The following is a 16,826-nucleotide window of genomic DNA, read 5'->3' as shown; positions in this document are numbered from 1 at the left end:
TCAGTGAACCCGAAGATTAGTTGTGGTGCGCATAAGCTGTCCCGGACAATCCGAGTTACCAAAAAAAAAGAAAAATAAAAAAAAGAAAAGGCTTATTATTATTATTATTATTATTATTACATTCAATATTTTTTTCCCTGTTTCAAGTGATGATACCATGTATATGTTCTCATAAAATTACATTTAGATTGAAATAATATAAAATATAAGATGCTTTTTTGTACATTCTTTCAATGATTTTGATATTTTCATACCAAGATTATATAAAAAAATTGTTTTAGTCCAAAATATAGAAAATTATATTTTCAATTGCAATACAAAGCATTTACAAGGTAGTCATGTGGCAGGCCATGTGGACGTTTATATATTAAAAGGAATGAGGGCAGCAAGCATGCTGTGCTCTTAGAATCATGCCAACAAAATGCTTGCCTTTCATGAGTCATTCATATTTCGACTCATAATGTTGCGATCATTATTCCAAAATCTTCCCAAGGCAAAATCTCAGCCAGATTTTCCTGCCTCGAGCACGTTAGGTAGTTATTTCCTTGATTTGCACAACTTAAATAGTATCAAAGACCATCTTAATTTAAAAACTTAAATTATTAGATTTTGATTTTAAGATATTATTTATATTATTTTTCAGCATATCTTCTAAAATAAAAAACCATTTGGATTTAAAACTTACACAGACTCACATTACTCTATGTAATTTTTATTAAATAAATAAGAGTAATGAAATTCGAACTCGTGATCTCTTAGTCATCAAGACTCTGATATCATGTTAAAAAATCATTTCCACCTAAAAAATTAAGCTGTTAGATGAAGTTCTAAAATATGATTTATATTATTCTCTAACAGTTAATGTAGTTACTTGTCTTCCGCTTGCAGGTTGAATAGATAAAAATTATGAGGGTAAATTGGATAGCTAGCATGTGATGAAAAAGTTTTAATTAAATAGTTTGAGAATATCATGGATTAAAAGTGTGATATTTAATAATATTGTATTTTTAGAACCGTAATATTATTTACAATTTTATTGATTAAATATTTGCAGTTTTGAACCACAACATATATTAACAAACTATTTAAAAAAAACACCTTCTGAGTACTTGTTTGACATTGTAATATTAATTGCTTTTCAAAGTTTTTTTTGCTTGGAAATGTATCAAAACAATATATATATATATATATATATATATATATATATATATATATATATATATATTTTTAAAATTTATTTTTAATATTAGCACGTTAAAACAATATAAAAAATAAAACAATTCCACCAAAAAAATTAATTTTTTTAAAAAAACAGTTTCAGCTACAAAAACAAACATTCAATTGAATTTTATGAAAATCGTGTTCTGCCTGTTTGGAACTGTGGTTGCCGTTATTTTTTTAAAGTGTTTTTCACTTGGAAATGTATGAATTTTTTTTTTATTTTTTAAAATTTATTTTTGACATCAACCTATCAAAATGATTTGAAAATACCAAAAAAATATTAATTTGAAACAAAAAAAATAATAAAAAATTTTCAAAAATATTTTTAAAATATAAACACAAACAGGACAATATATATATAAAATTTGAGATTTTTTCAAGCCATAGAGGTAGAATATCATGGGATTTACAGGAGTTGGAGTACGTTTGCCAAAAGTCCGGATTTCATTTCTATCTAATTAAAAAGAAAATCAGAAGATGGTCGACCTGAATTTTCTAGTTAAAGGAGGCTCTTTCTTTCTCGGGCTCTCCTTTCCCAAACGTCTTGAGCAGTTTAAAAAAAGAAGAAAAAAGGCTGGTAGGTCCAAAATACATGGGCCTAAAATTGTACTCAAAGAACATCTAAAAAAAGAAGAAAAAAGGCTGGAGGTCCAAAATACATGGGCCTCAAATTGTACTCAAAGAACATCTAAAATGAAACAGCATGGATCATAGTTTCAGTGTCATTGCGGGCTCCAAGTGGAATTTAACCTCAAATTTTACAAGCAATCGCTACTCTCTCCAAGCATGTTCTTTGTTCGTAAGCCAATAACATGTTATTTTCCGACCGATTTGCTTCGATGGCCGTCAGTCGATGGTGACGATGGGCATCGTCACCATCGCAGGTTGCCAGACACCGACCATGCGAACAACTCCCAAATGTGTAAACCCAGAGCTGCAATGCTCACATGGACTATGCGTAGCAGACTGAAACGAGCGATTAAAAGGAAATCAACAGTGCTTTCTTCTTCATCTTCTGAGAATTCGATATTTGAAGTTAATTAATGAAGCAAATTCCAACAGTAATTATAGCCAATGGCCAAGTTTCAACCAAGACATTCTACAGACACTGATCAACAAGTAGCAGCATCCCAGAAAGAGAGAGCACAGCATAATTACCTGCATAAATGCAAGCAATTTTTAAATATACAAAAGATAAGTGTGAAAATAACTAAACTATAGGATAATCAAAATAATTTTACTCATTATTTTTCTATATTAATTTTTTTAAAAATTATTGTATCTAATCAAAGTTCTCCCCTCTAATTTGCTTTGGCATATTGTATTCAAATACAATAATTAATTTTTTTCAAGACCCAGGTCTTGAAAGTGAGGATGATAGTTCGAAACCCAGGTCTTGAATCAGATTTGAAAAGGACGACAATGTTTACACCATATGCAAGCTATCATCCTCACAGTCACTTCTATGCAATAAAGTTCGGACCTACAGCAGTAAATGTGATTCTTATTCCACTATAATTAAATCCGAGTCCGTCTTGAACCATAGTTACCATAGTTATGAAATCTGATTCAGTCTTGAAGTTACTCAAGACTCGGATCTAAAATAGCAAAAAACTAAAAACGACCCCTTTTTTGAAATATTTTTTCAAAAAATCCAAAAACTAAATCAATGAACCTATGAACACCTGGCAGCCAAAAAATCAAATCAATTAATAGGCAAGATGATCAATGAATAGTTACCAAGACATATATTTTTTAATACGGTAGGTAGGGGTGAGAAAAAAACTGAAAAACTGATTAAACCGAGAAAACCAGAAAAAAAATAACTGAAAAACCGAACCGTAAAAAAAAAACTGATTAAATCGATTAGAATTTTAAAAAAATTGACTGCTTCAGTTTGGTTTTGGTTTTATAGGCCTGAAACTAAAAAAACCGAACCGAATCTAAACCGAAAAAAGGAAAAAAAACCAAGCCAACCGAAAAAAACTGAGCCAAACTGAAAAAAAAAAAAACTGAGCAAGAACTGGAAAAACCAAGCCGGATCGGTTTGAACCGGTTTTTTTCTAAAAAAATTGAACCCAACCGAAACCGATCAGTTTGAATCGATTTAGGTTTGGTTTTTTTAAAAAATTTCAGTTTATTTTCTTTTTTTTTTATAAAAACCAAACCGAACTGAAAATAATCACCTCTAATAAGATGCATGTGGAACAGAAAGAGAAAAAAAAGAAAAAGAAGTAATGTATAAATATAATAAGCTAGCCCCACGCATATTGGAGGAGAATTAGAGGTTTTTCTCTAACTTAGCTTAACGTTATTCACGCGAGCTACAACATTTTGTTTTATTGGTTATTAACATATATTAAAATTTATTATATAAATACTAGAAGAAGCTTTTAATTTTTCAATGTGGGATTGAAAGCCTATTAGTATATTCAATGTTCACAAAAACAAATTATGTTTTTTCAATGTAGGATAAGAAATATAATATCTTTCTAATATGAAATATTTTTTTTTGAAATAATTTGTTAAATTTTATTATTTATAATAAATATAGCCTATATACCATAGTTTTGAAACCCGGACCGGCTCGGCGGGTCGACCCGAGACCCGACCATCTCGGGCTTGATACCGCTCCGAGTCTAAGTAAAAACCCATCGGAGAGTTAGCCCGGCAAAATCCGGTCGACCCGGCGGGTCAACCCAGAACCTGACTGAGACCCAACTACCTTCCTTTTTTTTTTTATCAAAACAAGTATCCTCTACCTCACCTGAAACCAAGAAGACAACCCTCCTTCAATAGCTAGATATCTCCAATCTGTATTTTAATATCTCAACAAAAATCTTGCAAAAGTTTTCATATATTCTCCAAAATCCTTCGGCAGAAACTTCTCATATATGATTAAAAGCTTCTCCCCATTGAACTAATTTGAGAAAATAAGAACTGAAGCCCTAGATTACGGGCCAAGGTGATGGGATCTAGTCATAGATAAAGAAAATGATAGATTTATTTCCATGCCAAAAAAAAGCAAAATCCAAAAAAAGGAAGAAGAAAACTATATCCCCTACCTCACCTGAAAACACATCTCTAGAATTTCAAATTCCTTAACCAAGTTCTCCTCGCTCGTAACTTTAAGCTAACAAGACAAATTAATTTTCTCCTTATTATTTAAATAATCATTGTAGCACACCTTTGAATCTCGCTTTGTTTCTCTCTCTTGTCTCTTTATTGTTCTTTACCTTTAGAAGTCAGATCCATCCCATAACCCTTGCTCTCTTTCTAACAGATCTTTTCCAAAACTCCTAAATTCTCACTAATTTTGGAGGTTCTTGTTTCAAAATTCAGGTTTTTTTTTGAGTTTTTGATGCTGAGTTTTGAGAGATAGTGAGGAATTTGAAGTGGAAGTTTGATGGTTGTTGACAAGAAGATAACTTAGAAGCAGAGAGTGACAAGGTAATAGATTTTGCAATCACTTATTAGTTTAAAGTATGACAATTGTTTATTTTTGGGTTTACCCGAGTTAATCTATCTTATATGTGACTTAATCATTAGATTGGGTCGACTACCAGGTTGAATTTCAAAACTATACTATATACATATAAATTGTTTCTTAAATTTTTTATATATAAACAATTATTTTAAATTATTTTAAATTTATCTAAATCAGTTCGTGAAACTCAAAAGTCAATTTTAATTTTTTATTCAGGTCAACTCCAGACGAGATTGGGTAAGTATATCATTAACTCATATCCATGGAAATTTGTCTCTAAAACAAATAAGATGGAAAGCAACGCTTTTCACTTGTCGTTTTCAAACTGTTTTTTCAGTCAATTTTTACCTATTTAGATTAGACTTTTTATATATATTAACGAAAAGTTACATTTTAAATTACTAAATCTATTATTATCGGGAGACAAATCTCAAAGGTCAATAAGTTAATCATGTCAAGGATAACGAATATTACTAGTCAATCACACATATAACCAACAGACTTGCCACTTGCCATCTTATCAATGAGATCAGAAGCATCATGAGAAAAAAAAAAAAAATTCAGAAACATCCAATCTATCTCAATCCACTGTCCGAAAAAAACCAGAACAAAATAAAAAGAAAAGGTCGGTTTTTTGTCGGCGAACGACCTTTTCTCTTTCACTTACTTTCTTGCGTCTTAAAAAGCAGAAAAAACATCAACATCTCCGGCCCAAAACAAAAAAATAGAAAAAAAAAAAAAAACAGCTTTGATTACAACCAGGGTTGTTAATAACGTTCCGTTTCGGCCGGAATGCCCGGAACGTCTCGTACCAGTTAAAAAACCGAAATAAAACGGAACAAGTTTCACCTCGCTTAAAATCTCGGGTTGATCCGGAAATTCCGGTCAAATTTCGGCCGGAACGTTCCGGCCGAAATCCAGGTGTTCCGTTTCGGGTTAAAGCCATCGAGTCAAAGACTCGAAATTAAACCCGGTTCTTTTCATTAACTGCACAGTACACCCAGAGCTAAGGTGCGATCTCTTTTCTCTTTTCTCTGTTCCAGTTCAAATCAATAAACTATAAAAACGTCCTTCCAGCACTAACCCTCTGTGCAGATAAATTATTGTTTATCATGGGTCAACAAATAATACTCTAGTGCTTGTCGTTTCTTGGACAATTAGCAATATTAAATTATTAATCTCCAAATGGGAGGATGATGACCTCTGATCCTTGTCGTTTTAATTTGAAACTTTGAAAATAAATAAATAAAGTTCTTGATTGTTAACCACGCCAAAGCTTTGAATTCTACACATAGCAGGCAGAATTATATTCTTTAATTACACACAAGAAAGTTCCTAATTATTGTCATCTCATTGTCAGTGGTAGTGATTAATTAATTTGTTGTGGTATCGAACAACTTCAAAATTAATGTCATTAATTATCACTTAATTATAAGCCGAAAGGATGAAGCCATGAAAAATATAATTTAATTAGTTTATTTTAAATTTATTTTTTTTAAAATTATTAGTTTGAGTTTTATATATTTTATAAATTATAAATATATATATATATATATATATATATATATATATATATATATATGAACAGTACAACTCCGAAACAGCACGCCAAAACGCTCCGAAATCGAAACATTCCGTTCCAATTGAAAAAACGAAACACTTGCCGAAACGGTATTGACAACCTTGATTACAACGAACACCAAAGCCAACTACCATCAAAAGCAACCCCTAATAAACAAACACAAAGAAGTAGTGAGCAAACGCTTTTATCTGAAAACAAGAAGCGCGCACAAGGGAAAGGAAACTTCTCCCTTCTTCTGTTATCATTCATACACACTACTCCTTTTGCATTCTTTTTTTTTTTTTCACCGTGTACTGATCAAAAACCACAGAATGTCGTTTTTTGTTGGATTGATTATCGGTCTTGCTGTCGGTCTAGCATTGATTGTCGGTTTTGTTAAGTCTGAGAATGCAAGATCCAAGCTTCGGTCTGAGCTTGTAAGTAGCTTTGTTGGTTTGCTTTGATGTTAATTAAGTTTTTTTTATTATAATGTTTGCATCTTTTTGTGTTTTTTGTTTCTGGGTGTTGGATAAGAATTGTAAGTTTACTTTTTTGTGGTGTTTTTTGACTTCTTCGAGTGTTTTTGGTTTCTGGGTTTTTGCTAAGTTGTTGGGAATGTTTGCATCTTTATGTGTTTTTGATTTCTTTGTATTGATATGGTTTCTGGGTTCTTGTTTAATCATAATTTCAGGCAACAACTATAGCTGCTTTTGCAAGAATGACAGTGGAGGATTCAAGAAAGATCTTGCCAGCTGAGTACTACCCTTCTTGGGTTGTCTTCTCTCAGCGCCAGAAGTTAAGCTTTCGGTTACTCTTTCTCTTCTTTTTTTGGTCTATGTATATGTTATCTATGTGTCATTGAGGTTCTGATTTGATTTTTATTTTTATTTCTGCAGTTGGATTGGCTTAATCAACATCTTACAAAGATCTGGCCTTATGTTGACCAGGTATTTTGCTTTTATGGGGTTTCACTTTTTATCTAGTTTATAGCATATGACATAGTTACGGGTTGTTCTCAATTGGTTCTGAGAAAATGAATTTATCTATAATTTTGGTGTGTGTAGGCAGCTTCTGGGCTGATAAAGGATTCAGTGGAACCTGTCCTTGAGCAATATAGACCGATTATATTGTCATCTCTCAAATTTTCGAAGTTTACTCTTGGTACTGTTGCGCCCCAATTTACAGGTTGGTTTGGTAAATTTCTCTTTTTGCAATTGGGATGCAATTATTTAGGTATTTGCTATTGTGCTTCGATTATGTTCATTTGCAATTAGAGATTACTTGATAGGTTAGTTGCTGTAGGCGTGCAGCCTTTCATCTGGCTTTTGCTGTGCTCTACTGGTCCATTGTGAGCTGATTGCCAGCTTCTGTTGGAGACTTGTTTCGGAGATTTCTTTGTTTTCATCATGTTCATATGGCCAAAATGGTGGTGCATGTGTAGGTTCCCTAGTTCTTGCTAGGATATGATCAAATGTAGGATTCGGTTTTCTGTGTATTGTAATATTTTGTCACATTATTTTCTGTAGATGATACAAAATGACAATCCTAAATCAATGTTATTTTTAGGAGTTTCTATCATTGAAGATGGAGGCAGTGGCATCACCATGGAGTTGGAAATGAACTGGGATGGGAATCCAAGTATAATACTTGATATTAAGACTAGACTTGGCGTTTCTTTGCCTGTACAGGTAAAAAAAATCAGAATATCACCATATCAACCTTTTAAAGGAAATCTAGTAGAGAATGTAGAATCTTTATCCTTAATTTTGACTTCTTGTCCGTACTTGTGCTGCTGAAACTCTGCTCTACTGGCTGAACCATAATGCATAGGCCACCTATTGTGTTTTCACATCCGTTACAACTTTGAATGTTGTGATTAGAATGGGACTGAACTCAAAAACTTGATACGGTCCTAATAAGCATTGCATTAGAAGACCTTAGTTAATAAATATTAGATTTGTATCATCTAAATAAACATTCTGTAAACTAGAAGGTGAAAAATAAATATGAACCTTTAACTGTTCTTTTGCTCCCAACAATTTTAGTTTCTTGCGTGAATCTTTAAAAATGCTACAAAAGTATCACCCGACTCTGCATCTTTCAACACATGATTTCTTGAGTAATCACCTGAAAACTTAATAAGTTTCCTGCCCTTCAACATATTTCAGCCAGACATCTTATTGTGATAATGTGCCGTCTTTCTCTTTGTTCAAGATTTTTTTGTTGTATCCCATAACTTGACATTTAATGCAGCTTATCATCATCTCATGCTTTGCCCTTTCTCTGTCTGTCTGCATTTTCTTTTTCTTTCTTTTTTCCTTTTCTTCTCTCTTCTACTCAGGTAAAAGATATCGGATTTACTGGGGTTTTCAGGTTGATCTTTAAGCCACTAGTTGCTGAGTTTCCTTGCTTTGGAGCTGTTTGTTGTTCTTTGAGACAAAAGGTGCAGTATCTGTTTTCAAGTGTTAGAATTTTTATTTTTATTTTATTTGATTTTGGAGGGAGGGGGTAGAATATTTTACCCGACTGTTATTTGAATATAAAATGTCTAGTCTACTAATTACTGCCATACATTAGTATGCTACTTTGTATCTATTGATATATTTGGACTGTAGCACCAACCAACATAGTAGCACACATGGACATGATCAATTCTATATTGCTCCCTTTAGATCAACCAATATCCATTTTTCAATCATATGCCTACGAAATCCTCTTTCTTTTATTTCTTCTTTCCTTTGATTAATATAGAAATTTAAGACGTTTTTTGATGGGACTGGGAGTTTGAACTGTCATTTGAATGGGAATTGTAGCAGCATCAGCATGCAGCCCAAATTCTAGGTGCGGATTGATCCAAAGCTTCAACATAATCTACTTGACAATAAAGAAGTGAATTTAGAAAAAATAATAAACCGTGATAATGTGTTCTTTAGGCCTCTATCTCTCTGTCACGTGCACTCACATGCTTGTGTATGAACACACTGAGCAAGTACAAGTTTCAGCGTGGATGTTTCCTGTCTTGCAGAAAAAAATGGATTTTAAACTTAAAGTTGTTGGTGGTGACATATCAGCAATTCCAGGACTAGATGATGCTATTCAGGTTTGTACTACCCATTGTTAGCCTCCTTCCTTTCATCATGTGATAACAGAACCCATTATCATCTTCCCTGATTTCATTATGTGATAATGTATTATTGTCTGGCTCTATCAATTAACATTACTTCCTTTTGAATTCTATGGATTAGAAATAGCTTTCCTTTCCCATTGATAATTTTTAGTTTCGATTTCACATACTTTTCCTTAAATTTTAACTGGCCAACATAGAGACTAGTCTTGTTGTTCAAAGTCAAGTACCATAATTCTCTTATTAGATTATAGTTGATGCATTTAATTCAAGATGAGATTAAATTTTCCAGTTTCGTTGTCGTTTAAATCAGTCTTAACTGGTGGACTTCAGGTACTTCATCTCTCTGTTGGTACTGAGGTAGATTCCGTCAAAGAGATTAAAGTGTATGAGTTATTACTTCTTAGTTTAGGTCTGTGAAAAGAGATGTTCTTCATGGCTTTGCGAATGATTTGAGACCAAAGATTTGGAAGGCCCGGTTGAATTACTAATTGGAATCTTGTCACAGGGACAAAGTGTTGTGACAATGTTGCAAGTTCTTGAATTGAAGTTGCTTGAAAAGCATCTATTGCTGCAATTTGGGATTGATCCTCGTGATTATATATTCAAATATTATGTTGGTCTTTGAAGGCTTTGGACATGGGCTGTATTGTGATAGAAACTAGATTATTTTGAGTAGGTAAATTGTAAATACAGAAGCATGTTGCTTTTGTTTAATTACAATGTGTGTGTGTGTTCAAGCATAAGCAAATACTCTATTGCATGTTTATGGTGCTTGTGGAGGATGATGGGATAATTTTACTTTTTATTTTTCACTATAAAACACAGAGCTTTACTTTCCAGATTTATGTGACAACATGATCCAAGCATAATAAAGCTGCATGTTCACCCATACAGGAGATGATACAGAATGCTGTCGAAGATTCTATTACCTGGCCTGTTCGGAAAGTTATTCCAATTTTGCCTGGGGATTACAGGTATGCCATTGCTCAGCAAGAGATGGAAGCACTTTGATTGCATTTTTCACTTTTCTTTCCTAATAAAAATTACTGTGTTTTTTATTGCTGGTCTCTCATTATTCATTCTGTAATTGTAGAAAAGCATTTGAGTAATTCTGAATGATTAATTATAACACCATGGACCTATCACCCTAGAAATACTTAATGGAGTAGCTTTTGGGGTATTGGAAGTAATTTTTATACTAGAAATCTACCTCACACGAACTCAATTTAGGATTTGGTTGTCAGATATGCCATTCTTTAGACCTGGTATTCTTGTGAAGGCCACACTCTGTATGTATACCATTTTCACGCACTCTTCAGACTGGCTGCATATATGTCAGTTTGACTTGACAACTGTTCCCAAGCAAACATGGAGTTGCATGAGGTGGCTGTGGTCCAATTTTTTATACCTTGCAGGCATATTACCAAAAAAATGCTAGTAAGAGTTGCTTTTGAGATCATCAATTAATGCAACTCTTAATCTCCTTACACGCTCACTAAGTGTTGGACTTGGCACCTTGTGTTAAGTTCTCATGCTTGAGTATACAATCTCTTTCTCTTTAAATACTTTGTTGAGCTGTCCAGAAGTGGTGATGGTTCATTTTTTCCTTTCAATTAGCTATAGAAGGTGGAACCATAGGACTGCTAAGAAGGGGTATTTGTGGTGGTTCATTTTCTCCTTTCAACCTGCTAGAGAGGGTAGGACCATGGGAGAGGAGGCAGGGTGTGGTAGTGGTTATTGGCTGCATTTGTTTTTGTTTTGTCAATTCATTGTAGTAGCTAATAATGTTATTGTGCAGTGACCTGGAGTTAAAGCCTGTGGGAATATTGGAGGTGAAGCTTGTGCAGGCAAAGGATTTGACGAATAAAGATCTCATTGGGAAATCTGATCCCTTCGCCAAGTTATACATACGCCCTTTACCTGATAAAACGAAAACCACTAAAATAATTGTGAGATATTTTTATGCATTTTGGTAGTGTAATTTAAAACAACATTTTCTCTTGAGGGGTTTTGTTTTACATAACTTGATTTGAAATGAATTCGTTTTTTCTCCTGTAGAACAATGATCTGAATCCAATATGGAACGAACACTTTGAATTTGTTGTTGAAGATGCAACTACTCAACACTTGGTAGTAAAAATTTATGATGATGAGGGGATACAGGCAGCCGAGCTCCTCGGGTGCGCCCAAGTAAAACTAAATGAGCTTGAGCCTGGTAAAGTGAAGGATTTGTGGTTGAAGCTGGTTAAGGATTTGGAGGTCCAACGAGATAATAAAAACAGGGGGCAGGTGAGAACACTTGTCACTTCCCTATGGAAATACATTATCATGAAGACTCTGAGAGACCTTTTACATCCCAGGGTAATACCATGAAGACTGTTCAATTGTATTGTTGTCTCAACTATTGTTTGATTTTAGGTGCACCTGGAACTTTTGTACCGTCCTTTTGGTATGGAGAATGACCTTGGCAACTCTTTTGGCTCCAGCTTCTCAATGACTTCTTTAGAGAAGGTACTTAAAAACGGCGCAAACAGTATGGAAATAACTGGAAATGTAAATGAAGTCACACAGAAGAGAAGAGAGGTTATCGTTAGAGGAGTTCTCTCTGTCACTGTCATTTCTGCAGAAGATCTGCCAGTGGTGGATTTGATGGGTAAGGCTGACCCCTTTGTTACACTAACAATGAAGAAATCGGAGATGAGAAACAAAACCAGGGTAAGGGCTTCATTCCAAACCATGAACAACTTCTTCTTCTTCTTCTTCTTCTCTTCTTCATTTTGAACTGCTGTCTTTCTTGTGATTTCTTCATTAACCTTGCCTTTTCACCTCTAGTTTTTTCTGTTCCTTGTGCACTTTTTATGGTGAAGGAGACCCTTGAAGAAGGGGATTTTATTTATCTTTGCACTTCTACCTCATACTCCTAGCTTCTTAATATCTTCAGTGGTTACTATTGCTCTCTCTGGCTTCAGAGTATAATTTACTTCATTGTTAATTTCCTTTTCCAGGTTGTGAACAACAACTTGAATCCTGTTTGGAATCAAACTTTTGACTTTGTTGTTGAGGATGGACTGCATGATATGCTTATTGTCGAAGTTTGGGATCATGACACATTTGGGAAGGTACAAAGAAAAAAGAACTATCTGCTGTTATTTTTCAAGTTGTTTATCATTTACTTACGTAATGGTACAGTTGTGATCATTATAGGACCATAGTCCTGTGGTTCATTTGCATTCTCGCAATTATCCCCTAGGTCGGCACTACAATGACCTGAGTTGATCCTAGGTTTGTTTTTTAAAAGAACATTTTTAATAACAATCTTTGTGGGTTGTTAGAGATTAATCAAAGCTGCTCTTATTGTCCGTGGTTTTGAAATTAGAAAGTCTTAATAAAATCCATGAAATCTACTATTCTTGATATTTTATCTTTTGAAGCAATCGTCAAAATGCTTGCTGCTTGCACATTATACTCCAAAATTAACGTGAAGGTAATTATATGGTGGGGCTGACTTCTGAACTGGATGCTTATACGGTTCCTTGTCCATCTTCTCTTTTAATTTTCTGATGTTAAACATAATGGCCAAATGAGTGGCTTTAATACCAAGTAAATAGTGGTCTGTAAACCACTACTACGTGCAAATCTCACTATGGGAGTGCAGTCGTGGTGCCTGAGCGCACTTTTTCCATCGGGATATCTGGTGCTTGGCATTTTCAAACTTTTAACAGAAAGCTATCCTGATATATAACACAAATCTAGTTGCTTCGATGGATTTAGAGACTTCTGCATTGTGCTGCATGCCTTTGCTGACTTTGTGTTGCTGTAATGAGTGCTGACACCATTTTTGGGCTTGATTTTATGTACTTCAGGATTATATGGGGAGATGCATCCTGACTTTGACCAGGGTTATATTGGAAGGCGAATACAAAGATTGCTTCCAACTTGACGAGGCTAAATCCGGAAGATTAAATTTGCACCTCAAGTGGTCGCCGCAGCATATTTATCGCGATTCTTGAGTGAGCCTGTCGAGTAGCAGACCCAGACGGCGAACCTTTTGAGAGAGGCTTTTCTTCCACCCACCCCATAGATGCATACAGAGAACATTACTGTCATTCTTGCGTACAACTTAATAAATCTCGTGCAATGTATATGCGAGGAAACACCTTTAGTGTAGATTGGTCGGGAGGACAGTAGGAAATTCTGTACCATGAGACTGTATGATTGTCACAGGACAAGCCACGAGTTGAATGTTCCTTGGGAATGATGCTAATTCCTATGATTGAAGTTATTCCACTGTTTTTTTAAAAAAAAAAACTAGCAACATTCCATTATTCCTGGCTGTTTCTGGTAGCAAACCAATTCATATTATAGGAGGCAGCTAATTCTGAGTTAGTTCTTACAAATACTACTATGCTAACACATCCAGGACTGAAACTAACAGAAACCTTGTTGGAATCCAGTCACTCGAAACCTTTACCGACCATTGAACGAGGATGTCTCATGTGGGTTCTCTATATATATGCAATAACACTAATAATGTTAACTCACGTAAATAACCCAAGTACGTAAAGAATATATATGTAAAGAATGTATTTGGAAGATAAATTTTTTTTTTTTTTTAAAAAAAAAAAACATGTGCTTATTTTTAAGCATCATAAAACAACGTGATCGAGCTTTTCGTGTTTTTATCTACAAAAATGGGGCACTAGGGATTGCTTTTCATAATTAAATTTTGAGCTTTTATAGTCAAAATAAAGTGCTGATAAGCTATTTATTTCTGAAAATCTTGCCTGTTCACTTCAATTGTTTTTGAATATCTTTTCGATATTCTATATCTTCGTTTTTTTCAAGAAATTAACATCATCAAATATTCATATTTAACGCTACATGTTTCTGTGTGTGTCTCATCTCTCAAGGACATAAAGATCAATTTCGCTTAGGATCCAATTATATAAATATATAATTATATAAATATATATATCGAATGATGATAGATGAATCACACGTTAATACAGTTGTTTTCTACATAATTAATTGATTCCTGACGTTACATAAAATATTATCTTTTACAGTTGACTTAAATGATAAATGATTTTGTTAATTTTGTTATTATTAAGGATTTTAATTCAAGGAGTGAAAAAAAAGTGAATAAATTAACATATTGCCCGATATCAAGAGTACTTAGTTTCAATAGTACTTAAAAATTGGTCCAAGGAATATATTTGAGGACACTACATATAATGCATATTAAAAAGACTTCTTCTCTTTCTTGATTTTCCAAGCTGAAGGTACTGGTGGGCATTCGATAGCAGTTATTTAAATAAAAAATTAAAATAATATTTTTTTATTTTTTAAAATTTATTTTTAATATCAATATAGTCATGTCCCGTTGCCTTTGCCTAAAATGGCCGCATTGAGATAAATACACCTCGATAATATATATATATATATTATATATATATATATATAATCCAGTGCATGAATATTGATGCTGTCTTGGCATCCGTTCTAGGAAATGGTGAAACGAATAATATATATAATATATATATATATATATATATATATAACCCTTATTTACTCATGGAATTATTCGTTTCATACTTATCCCAGAAGATGCCAATACAGCATCAATATGCATGCACTGGATCTTATGATTAGAGGCTTCTAATGAAGAACAGGAAGGAAATCTCAATTTATGGCTCTAAAATGGCACAAATTAAGAGTACTTATTCAGCATGTTTGCGAGATCTTCTTAGAATCAAGCGGATTCTCACCCATAAGAAAACAAACTACAACTTCTGTTTCAAAATCTCATATTTAATTAAGTTTACATCTCTCCCGAATTCATTTCATTAATTAGCAGTAGCACTCCAAGCAAAAAATTTCAAAAACTTACCGACGAAATATCCATCTAACATTGGCGAAAGATTGATCTTAGAGAAGGTGTGATTGCTCGCATGTCCTATATAAAAGGGGGGAAACCCTGAAGCTTAGAAAAATACAAAACACAAGTAGGGAAAGATCATGTAGGTCGACCATTATTACGCAGCAAGATCCCATGCATCAAGTTTCGCAAGGCCATATGGAGAGAGGAAAAATTGAGCATTGACATTTATAAATTAGTAACCAAAGAAGACAACGAAATAACTAAGCATGTTTTTGTACGTATCTTTAGTTCAATGTGAAATCCAAACACATGATGAATAAAAACAAATATAAATAGAACAAGAAGCATAAACAACTAGCATGCTTGTTGTATTCCACTAGACAATATTAATTAATTTTCTAGAGCTTGAGTGACAAATCAAGTCCCGAATCATCTGTTTGATAACTTTTTGGATGGTCAGTTTGCTGGAAATGATCAGTACCGGCGGGAGGCTTGTTGATTGCAACAGTATTGGATGATGGAGAAGAACCAAAATTGCGAAGGAGATTGTCCTCAAACCTTGAAGAAGATGACGAACTAGAAATTCCAAATCGACCACTAAAAGCATCCAAACTCTCTGTCGTTAGTCTACCATTCGAAGGTTGTGTATTCATCGTGGTTTGCCCGGACCAGCCACCATGGGCGCCGTAGCGAAGCCCTATGGGGGATGTCCATGAATAAGGAGGCGATGTCTTGTGAATCAAGGAATCCATCCGTACCCCAAGTGACCTATTTAAAGATCCATAATATGGGTTGTTTGAGAGGCTTGAATAGGGATAATATGGCAAGTGTACCAAAGCACCCACATCCATCTCTTGACGCCTCTTGGCTAGTGTCCTCTCCTGTTTGTGTGCGTTTTGATGCCCACCTAAGGCTTGGGATGTGGAGAACTCTCTCTTGCAAAATTTGCAAGAGAAAACCCTAGACTCGGTTTGCTTCAAGGTCTCATCGGTAGACTCTTTAGCATGAGAAGAACCAGCATTCATGGGGCTAAATAGATTGAATTCTAGCTTCGACCGGCTGATCGAATTATCTCTAGAAAGCTTCAAATCCAGCAAAACACGAGCACTCGATTTGGGAAGGAGGGCTGGTTCAGATCCTTGGACAACTTTCTCTTTCATATTCGTATTGACCATCTCTGTTTGATCTAGTTTACTACCATCTCTATGTGGTGTTCCTTCCGAGGTTGCTGATATGCTAGAACCCTCAGAGGGGCACCTTTCTGTACCAACTGTTTCCATTGAGAACTCAAGAAAGGTCAAGTTTGAGTTTGGTTTGGCATAAAGACTGTGAAAAATGTTCCTCTTTTTATTGAGTCTTGAATTAATGTAGTATCTTTTCATGAATGGAAAGAATCCCATTGTGTGGTTATTACAATGCATCAATTGAAAAAAGGGCTTGAATGATGACGAAGCTTAGAAGATTTTGTTTCATTAAAGAGGATTCTCATACAAATATTCCTAATATGTAATTGAACTCCTGTGAACAGGGTTGCACAATCAAAAAGAGT

The 16,826-nt window shown here is 34.2% G+C and overlaps 2 protein-coding genes across 3 annotated transcripts; one reads left to right on the top strand and one right to left on the bottom strand.

Annotated features, from left to right (window-relative positions):
• Positions 1 to 6,391: 6,391 nt before the first annotated feature.
• LOC118032606 (synaptotagmin-5) lies at positions 6,392 to 13,721 on the top strand. 2 transcript variants are annotated; one of them, XM_073409867.1, is made up of 13 exons: positions 6,392 to 6,706; positions 6,961 to 7,067; positions 7,168 to 7,216; positions 7,334 to 7,454; positions 7,836 to 7,957; positions 8,611 to 8,712; positions 9,295 to 9,369; positions 10,291 to 10,370; positions 11,195 to 11,345; positions 11,455 to 11,685; positions 11,815 to 12,111; positions 12,402 to 12,515; positions 13,260 to 13,721. In XM_073409867.1, the coding sequence occupies exons 1-13, from the start codon at positions 6,602 to 6,604 to the stop codon at positions 13,404 to 13,406; spliced, it is 1,701 nt and encodes a 566-aa protein (XP_073265968.1). In that variant the 5' UTR covers positions 6,392 to 6,601; the 3' UTR covers positions 13,407 to 13,721. The 2 variants fall into 2 exon arrangements, with proteins under 2 accessions (XP_073265968.1, XP_073265969.1); XM_073409868.1 differs by lacking the exons at positions 6,392 to 6,706; positions 6,961 to 7,067; positions 7,168 to 7,216; positions 7,334 to 7,454 and adding an exon at positions 7,682 to 7,706.
• Positions 13,722 to 15,503: 1,782 nt separating this feature from the next.
• LOC118032608 (uncharacterized) lies at positions 15,504 to 16,809 on the bottom strand. Its single transcript, XM_035037362.2, has one exon. It carries the CDS (start codon positions 16,696 to 16,698, stop codon positions 15,676 to 15,678), a length of 1,023 nt encoding a protein of 340 aa, XP_034893253.1. The 5' UTR covers positions 16,699 to 16,809; the 3' UTR covers positions 15,504 to 15,675.
• Positions 16,810 to 16,826: the final 17 nt, after the last annotated feature.

This window comes from Populus alba, chromosome 6 (assembly GCF_005239225.2).
Source record: "Populus alba chromosome 6, ASM523922v2, whole genome shotgun sequence".
Taxonomy (NCBI): domain Eukaryota; kingdom Viridiplantae; phylum Streptophyta; class Magnoliopsida; order Malpighiales; family Salicaceae; genus Populus; species Populus alba.
Note: the sequence above shows the minus strand (reverse complement) of the source record. Positions and strands in the feature narration are given on the sequence as shown.